This window comes from Doryrhamphus excisus, chromosome 17, assembly GCF_030265055.1.
Source record: "Doryrhamphus excisus isolate RoL2022-K1 chromosome 17, RoL_Dexc_1.0, whole genome shotgun sequence".
Taxonomy (NCBI): Eukaryota; Metazoa; Chordata; class Actinopteri; order Syngnathiformes; family Syngnathidae; genus Doryrhamphus; species Doryrhamphus excisus.
Genome location: NC_080482.1, coordinates 13,301,016 through 13,309,829, shown reverse-complemented (window position 1 = coordinate 13,309,829; position 8,814 = coordinate 13,301,016). Strand labels below are relative to the sequence as shown.

Sequence of the window (8,814 nt, the reverse complement as noted above, 5' to 3'; positions counted from 1 at the left end):
CTAACGTGATGTCGTACAACGATATGACTTCCTGGTTCCGTTTATTGTTGCTAGGTAGGGTTCAATAAGCGCGCAATTAATTGAGCCCCATCGACCAATGAAAAAATTGTCAAATTTTTCCGCGCCCACTTAGCGGTTTAATTGACCAAGTAGTGTCTGGTTTGTACATATAAACTAACAAATGCGCTAAAAACAATCTAAAACAAGATTGTTTAGACACATCAGCTCTTACCTCCACTGAAAGAAAAAAATATCCAAATGGTAATTCATTATTATGAGTTAGATGGTCAAAATAATGAGATATGGTCATTATTATGAAGTAGAAGGTAAAGATTATGGATATAAAAGTCGTTACTATGAGTCAAAATTATGAAATACAAGTGCCATGTGACCAAGCCAGCATATGCGTGGTTTGTTTTTTAAAATCTCAACAATATCTCTAAATTATGACTTTTTATCTTGTAATTTTGACTTTTTTTATTTCATAATTGCCATTTTCCTGTCCTTGAATTATGACTTTAACTCATAATTATGACTTTTTATTTCAGAATTTCCGCTTTCCATCTCATAATTATGACTTACGGTGCCATTGGGATATTTGTTTTCTTTCAAACAGGCCAAAAAACTAAAAATCCAAGTAGAGAAAATGTAGATTTTATGAACCCATCTGATAACTTTGAATCAAAACATCCAACATAGAATGCAAAGGATTACCTTTCAGCAAAAAACAAAGTATAAAAGTATAAAGTATAAATATAGCCAAATAGTTACCCTTGAAAGCCATGCAAGGCCTCGGGCAGTTATTAACGCTGCACATAACAATTAATGTGCTCATTCCAAAAATATATATATTTGTTCACCTCAAGAAAGACAAGAAAGTCTCCATTTGTTGGCAGTATTGGCTTACCCTCTCCCTCATTAATGGAAATACTGTAATGCAATGTTTAAAAGTAAAACGCAAAAACGTGTGAATTGTGACGACTATGTTCCCTCGACTTCTATAAATAGAACATACTGAAACATAGATGAGGTGGCGGCCATATTTGTTATCATGTGGCCTTTCAAGGAAAATCAATACTTTTCAGGCCCCGTTTGTCTTCATCCACGACCACTCCACTTCCTCATGCCTGACTTTGAGTGAGAGATATTTGCACTCTGGACGACCGTAATTAAATCTGCCCCAAGACCAAGCTGCTCACCTGCAGGGGGGGGGGGGGGTAAGGAAAATAAAGGCGGCACGTTGAAGCCGCATTGTTTTACAAGAAGTGCACTGGGAGCATAAACGCATGGGATGCTGAAGCTCTTGCTCTAAGGAGGCTAATTACTCCCACTATCTCCCACACCATTAGAGAGGGAGGAGTTGGGGGTGTGTTGGTGGTGGAGGGGTGGAGGGGGGGTCATCCAGAGGACAACCATGTGAAACATTCAAACATTCCTCCTCTGCCACCGGGCCTCACTTCCATTCCAGAACATTCCATCCTCATGCACTTTCTCTCCATCCACCACTCATCTGTATATACTTGGCTAGATAACCATTTTGTTAGCAAAAGCTATCAGCACGATGCAGTAGTGGACAAAGATGAGCGGTTTAATGAATACTTCTCAAAAATTGTTTGCGTTTATGATGAATTGGGCTCATTAAATTGTTCCTTGTTTGCTCCACTTCCTGTTTGGAAAGAACAACCCCCACGTATTAAATTACATTATCTTAAAGGTCACTGCAACTCTTATTATGATGTACTGTATGTGATGCGTTTAATGCTAAACCCTTTGTCCAACGGCGCCATCTTGTGGAGAAAAGCTCCCTAATGTTTTAATAGGGCCATCACACTAATTAAGTGTACATTTTTTAAATGTATTTATCATGAGTGCTATTGGCCAGGGGTGCCGTATAAGAGAGAAAAGTTATGACAATCCCAATGTCCTCTGATTGCCAGAGGGCCCAAATAAGAGCTCATTATTAAAAAATAGAAAGTGGGGGCGCACAACTTGATTTTTTTCATGGGGCCCATAATTTCTGGTTGCACCCCTGCTATTGGCTATATGATATGATAAAGGGAACAATAAAATCACCTTTATATAGACAAATATGTGACATATGTGACAAGAGAACATGTACCACTCGTGAAATTTACATACGATGTGTTCTGGCAGGACTTCCGGGTATCATGAAGCGGGGCTGCGAGTGAAAGAGAGTTCGAGAGACTTTGGTGATCGAGTCCGTAAAATTGTTTTTCGGATTATTTGCTTCAGACTTCCGACTGTCGCGTTTGACTAATGACTGATGATCACATTGTGAGTCACTCACCATACTCCGTCAAGTTTGTTCTTCAAATGTCGTACTATACTATATACACACACACACACACATTTATTTATTTATTTGTTTGTTTGTTTATTTACATGCTACCCCAGCGAGATATTAATGTGTTGCTGGAAACTCTCACCAAGGGCAGGGAAGTTCCACTCTGTAGACACGTACGGTTTGGGTTTGGTACGCCTGCGCACTGTGAAGCGGGCGTGACGCTCGCCCACGTGCCTTTTCACGGAAGTTAGCCGATATTGATCAATGGCCGATCGATGAGCTTCCCTCATTAATATGTAAAATATATGTGTGTGTGTATATATATATATATATATATATATATATATATATATATATATATATATATATATATACATATATATACACATATATACACATATATATACACATATATACACATATATATACACATATATATATACATATATATATACATATATATATACATATATATATATACATATATATATATATATATATACATATATATACATATATATATACATATATATGTAAAAAAAGACACATTAAACAATATTCTTCTCCCATATTTATTCATTTATACTATACATATTTGTCTATGTTCAAGAGATATTTATATATATTTATATATATAGTTATTTACATGTGACAGTGTTGCCAAGTACAACAAACATCATGGATGACACGCTTCATGTTCAGTGCCCGGCAGAAAGCACAACGTTCAATTTAAAAAAAAAAAAATCATACAAAGTGGAAAGTTAGAAAACACAAAATATACTTATGATTATGCTTCACCTCCGTGGAACCTCGCCCTGACACTGGTGGTGGATTTAACGTGAATTTGTGCGAATGTAGTGTTCCAGAAATCAGGCCAAGCGCGAGCAAGGTGGCGCAGAGGCTACAAAAAAAACACTAAAGTAAAAAGAGTACAACACTACACACACACACACACACGCACACAAAGGAAGATGGTGCGTGGTGAGGCGAGAGGAGAAGTTTAGCCATGCATTAGCAGCACATTCGTCACATTAGCCGTTAGCTTCCTGGCTAGCTAGCAAGCCTCTCGAAGAGCAAATAAACATGCAAGTTTTGCGTTTCACATTCACTCGCATTTTTTTTACATTAAATGGCTTCTGGAGGAAATGAAAAGAAACTAAATAAAACGTTGCAGATACTTTCAATCATTGCATACAGCAAAGATGAGTTTCTTCTTCCTGCTGAAAGTAGAAAAGTGCCTCCATGTTTGCAACAACGTCAGCTTGTCTCCATAAATACAGTACTGTTCTTCTCTCTGGACCCCGCGCGGTCCACTTCACACAAAAATAGAGTACAAAACAACTTGTAATACATTCCGCAAAATAAACACACAACGGGGTTGGTCAGATGCAGAGAGGTGGGTGGGTTGGTGTGGTAAGGGGTGGAGCCCGGGCTGGGCGGGCATGGCCTAGGAAGTCATCACGGATGCACCTTGAAGGAGAGGAGCTCCTCAGAGTGCATGTTGTTGAGGGAACGCAGTTCGGGGAGTTTGAGCAGCAGCTTAGTGAAGGTGGTGGCAGCCTCCTCGCCGTGGTTTTGCATCACCAGGTTCCGCAGGGCCCGAATCAGTTTGTCCTGCAGGGCCTCCACGGCATTCAGGTCCTGGATGCCCGAGCGGTCTGAGAAGGAGGAACAGAGGTGAGCATGTTGTCTTCGTGGGGGGGTGAGAGTTTTTATATTCCCTTTCATGATTGGTGTTCTTACCGGCGGAGACGAGTACCACAGCGGTGAATAGGCTCATCTCTTCCTGGTCCAGTCTCAGCGCCATTAGCTTTTCGCTGAACTCACACATGGAAGTGAGCAGCTCGCCGGCGCCGAGTGACCTGAGCGTGTCCAGGCTGTAGTGCTTGCCGCTCAGGAAGGTCACCGTGCGTTCGGCCATGTTGAAGAGAGAGGCAAACCTGACCATCAGCACCTGAGGGGACCAATCAGAGGAGAGTTGGCTTGCTGTGCTGTGGTGGTCATAATGTCATCAATGAGGGGCAACCGTGGCCTCCTACCTCAAAGGTTCCCGCCTTCAACAAGCCCACTTGGTCATGCTCTGGGAGGTCACGAAAGCCTGGGATCCTCTTGGCGAATTCCACCACCTCCCGCACAGCAGGGGTGAAGCTCATGGAAAACTCCTCCCAGATCTCCTGGCTGGGCTTGCTGGGGTCCACGTAGGGGGAGGTGTTCATGGGACACACCTGAGAGGGAGGAGGTGAGTGAGCATTTGCAAAAATAATTACATTTAAGTGGTCATGCGGCTGCCATTTTGTAAGGTCTCCCTCCTGTCATAATGACTCACCAGGTGTGCTCTGCTGTTGCTTGGTCCGTTGTGGTAAGCCCGCTGTCGGTGGGCGTCCATTGGACAGCTGGGGCCGCCGCCAAGCTGCTGCGGGCACTCTCGCCTCTCGTCATTGAAGGCGACGTTGCTGACGTGTTGGTTGTTGCTGTACGAGCTGTCCTGGTAGCCTCTCATCACCACATCATTGTTCCAGCAGTTCCAGCTCTGCTGCTGCTGCTGCTGCTGCTGAGACGCATCCATGCAGCTGTCTGAGCCAGTCGCTGTCTCTGTGACGACAGGCGATGGGGAGGCCTGGCGTTCCTGGTGCTGGGTCCTCTCAAAGGCATTGTGGTGCTGCCTGCCCATGCCCCCCTCATCCTCGCCGCTGTCCGACGAGCAGGAAGAGGCGGAGCTGGAGTTGGTGTCCATTGAGACCACCGACTCTGCGTCCTGGGGGCACTGAGGGGAGGACGGGTTGGAGCAGGACGGGGAGTCTGAAGACAGGGAGGAGGACGAGGAGGAGGATGAGGAGGACAGCGAGGGACTGGTGTCGCTGGGCAGTGGGGGGCTCTGGTGGCCATGCAGCATGTTGTGCAGCTGACTGTTGCTGCTCATCATGTTGTTCATGGCGTTCTGCATTTCCAGCAGCATCCTCTGCTTCTCCCGCTTTGGAATGCGCCCGAATCTGACAGCTGAGGACACAACACAACAACATTACACTCTGTCTCACCTTATTTCACATTCAGCTGTAAGTAGAATAATCTGAAGATGGAAATACTTTTTTTCCCCAAATTATCCTGTGGATAAATGTTTCATGTGCGAGTTAAATCAAATGAAATTATACTCCGTCTAGTGGCCAACTCATGTTATTACAGTGTTGGCACGTTGGGCTGCAATTATGATCTCCACCAGCAGAGGGCTTTATGTTTGCTGGGCAAAAAATATTTACAATTTGGAGCAGAAAAAATATTTATGTAAGATTTTTCTGCATTCGTATGCTATAATGCCAATAACAGTCATAACAAAAAAGCAAATATGGAGCGAGGACTCACCATCTCGGGACATCCCGACAGCCAGACACTTCTTGAAGCGGCACTGCTGGCAGCGGTTCCTGTTGATTCTCATGATGGTGCAGTTCTCCATCTTGAGACACTTCTTGTACTGGATGTTCTGCTGGATGCTCCTTCGGAAGAATCCCTAAAAGAGCGATGATGCGGGGGTTAGCATCAATTTGTGCGTGTGTGTGTGAAAACTTTGTCAACAAGAGTGACGTTAAGTCTCACCTTGCAACCTTCGCACGCGTGGACGCCATAATGGAATCCTGAGGCCACGTCTCCGCACACCTTACACAGCAGCACCATGCCATTGATTTCTAAAAGAAACACAGATGTTAAGCTAACGCACACCATTCCATCAGTGTGTTATTAATTATAGAGTCTGCCTACTGGTGATGCTGCTCTTGGTGGATGCAGAGGAGCGGCCCGCTTTCTCCACGCCACTTCCGGCTCTGGGTCCACTTTTGGTCGGCGGGGCGATGTCTACCACCATGCCCACTGCCCTGCTGGGCAACGAGGAGCGGGGTGGGGTGGGAGACGTGGACATGAAGCCGCCACCGCTGGCGCTTGGGCTGGTACTCATGCAGGACTCTGGGCTGGAGGCGGAGCCTGAGGAGATGTAGGCGATGACTCCGCCTAAAGACAGAAGAGGATGGGGTTGAGAATTTATTTGGGCATGGTGCATTTTTGTTGGTTGTTTTTTCTGACGCTGCTTAATACGAAAGATCTTAAGAGCTACAAATACAGTTCACGTACTGCCTCACAGGAAGAACACACCTCCATTGTGTGTGTGTGTGTGTGTGTGTGCCTCAGCTGCCATGATTGACCTGCTTTATCACCTCCAGGCTCGCTGGTTGGATAACATGTGTTACATAACAAGACTGTGAACATGGGATGCTGACGGACTCTCACAGACGAGGTCACTGAAGCAGTGGAGCAACGCAAACACTTGTGTGAAACAAAATATGTCGGAGGGTGGCTATTAAAAAAAAAAACACACACACACACACACACCGGAGGGTTACACAAGAGTGAGCTTGGCAACTGTAGTGACAGCTTTGGCACCAAGAATACTCAATGAAATCTTTCAAAAAAAAAAAAAAAAAAAAAGCCTGCAGCCATTTTAGGGTGCAGAGACATGGTAGAGATGTGATACTGTGCATTAAAAGGTAGCTTAAGTGTCATGACGGCAACAGCTTACAGATCAATACGAGCCTGCATTGCAAACAGGAATGCGCATTATCTGCTAAAATTCACATGGGAGAAAATGTCAAAAGCAATTGATCAATCAAAGAAAATGAGACAAATGCCTATTGCAAGTCTGGTTTTGATTTTTGAAGTTTTGATTCTCTTGAAACCTCCCAAGTATAATAGACCTTAATAGGCAATTGTCCTGCAAAAGGCGTGTTTTTGTCCTCCACACCTATGTAAGTGATTACCTAACACAGCCATGTGGATGTGTCATGGAGGACTGAGGACGCCAAGCAGGACTACAATCTGGGTCAAGCCAGACTCACGTGTACCTCGCCACTGTGTACGGTTGTGGATTATGCAATGCGTGACGTCACCGACACGCTGTCAGCCAATCCGGGTGAGAGACAGCCGGGACTCGTGCGCGCATAGCTCCGCCCCCCGGCCAATCAGACGCGAGTTGGCAGAAGCGTGTACACAGTGGCACATGGCTAGGCTACGATGTCCATGTGAGCCCTGGCTAGGAAGTGGAACACGGTTGTTGTGTCAAAGTGGACGACAACAACGACAATATGACACTCTTAACCCTGATTTAAAACTTCAAAATGGGTTATCGGCCACTGTTGTCAGCGTCCGAGCCCAGGTGGGCTACATGTTAAAGAGTTTAAAGCACCCTTGTCGGTGTGGTAGCTTTAAAAGCAGCATTTGAGGTCGCCATTCATTCGAGCTGTGCCTTCTTCATGACAGCTTAATCTAGTTTAACTATCACAATAATCCTTTGGGGACATTTCCTTTCACGAAACAGGATGAAAATGATCATTTTAGTCAAGATAAGAAGGTAGTTTCATGATCTATCTCGTCTGAATGCAATTGTAAACTATAACACAACTACAACCTTTTCGTTATTGTAATATTGTAGCATTCATTCATATTTAGGTGTTTTATTTCTGTTATCAAATATCATCTACTTACCAGGTTTAGCTGGTCCGACGTCCTCGGGCATCTCCAATCGAGGGAAAAAGACAATCAAGTGAAAAGTGTTGAAAAATCAACTGTCGACTTGTGGCGGAAGAAGATGGCGACCGAACAAGTTGACAAGCACCGAGCAAGAGAGACGACAGGGCAGCTCACAACATCAGGAGTGTGTTTGTGGGTCGTCGTAGGTCCGGTTCGGTGACTCACGACTTGTTCTAGATCGAGCTAGCTGGGTGGAAAGAGAGAAAGAGGGTGGGAAATAATCTTTGGAGGAACTCCCCCTTTGCTGTGCGTGCGGACTAGAACTGAATGTTCCTCCGCGCTCATGGGCTCGCCCATGTGAGCGAGCTGCGGCCGAGGCCACGCCCCTCCGGCCTGGCTCCCGAGCCACTTTAACCCAGTGACACAGTTTCAGCAGGGCCGAGGGGGCGGGGCTTAGCTGGCTGAGGGGACGTAACACACGAGGCGGTCACGTTGCAGCCGCCGACGTGCTGCGTGAAACCTGGTGCGCGCGCACATGCACAGTCTCGCTTCAGCCTCCACCCCAAGCAACAGTTTCACTTTACTAAAAGTATACTTGTAATAATAATCATCATAATAATAATGACGTTTTATTTACTTAATATACACTTTGATATGTATCCAACTGTGGTGATCGTATACTGTACTTACAATTTAATACAGTTCAAGTACACGTGCAGCTAAACAAGCTTATATAATCAAATGGAATCTTCTTGGAATGGAATTTCGGTGTCATTCATTCGACATAAACCAAAGTAATGGAATCAATGTTAAGTGTACAAATGTGTACAAATACACAGACACGGACAAATGTCAACGTTACTTAACAAACAAATGAAACAGTATCTACTGCAGTTAGTATTAATAATAATAGTTAATGGTTGAAAATGCAAATGAATCTTGTATAATAGATTGTATTTTCTTGGGGAATGCAAAGAAAAACATGCATTTTTCTCAAAGAT

General features: G+C 44.5%; 1 protein-coding gene across 1 annotated transcript; it reads right to left on the bottom strand.

The window, feature by feature from the left end:
* Positions 1-2,863: 2,863 nt before the first annotated feature.
* Positions 2,864-8,151, bottom strand: nr1d2a (nuclear receptor subfamily 1, group D, member 2a). Its single transcript, XM_058054061.1, has 8 exons — positions 7,829-8,151; positions 6,056-6,301; positions 5,894-5,982; positions 5,663-5,807; positions 4,632-5,302; positions 4,345-4,530; positions 4,049-4,259; positions 2,864-3,963 (listed from the first exon to the last, which is right to left on the bottom strand). Exons 1-8 carry the CDS (start codon positions 7,857-7,859, stop codon positions 3,764-3,766), a joined length of 1,779 nt encoding a protein of 592 aa, XP_057910044.1. The 5' UTR covers positions 7,860-8,151; the 3' UTR covers positions 2,864-3,763.
* Between the last annotated feature and the right edge of the window lie 663 nt (positions 8,152-8,814).

Coding starts and splice junctions, on each gene's coding strand:
- nr1d2a (XM_058054061.1), bottom strand. CDS start 7,859: ATGCCCGAGGACGTCGGACCAGCTAAACCTG. Junction 5,983..6,055: donor CACCAAGAGCAGCATCACCA/GTAGGCAGACTC, acceptor TGTTTCTTTTAG/AAATCAATGGCATGGTGCTG. Junction 4,260..4,344: donor TGAAGGCGGGAACCTTTGAG/GTAGGAGGCCAC, acceptor TGGTCCCCTCAG/GTGCTGATGGTCAGGTTTGC.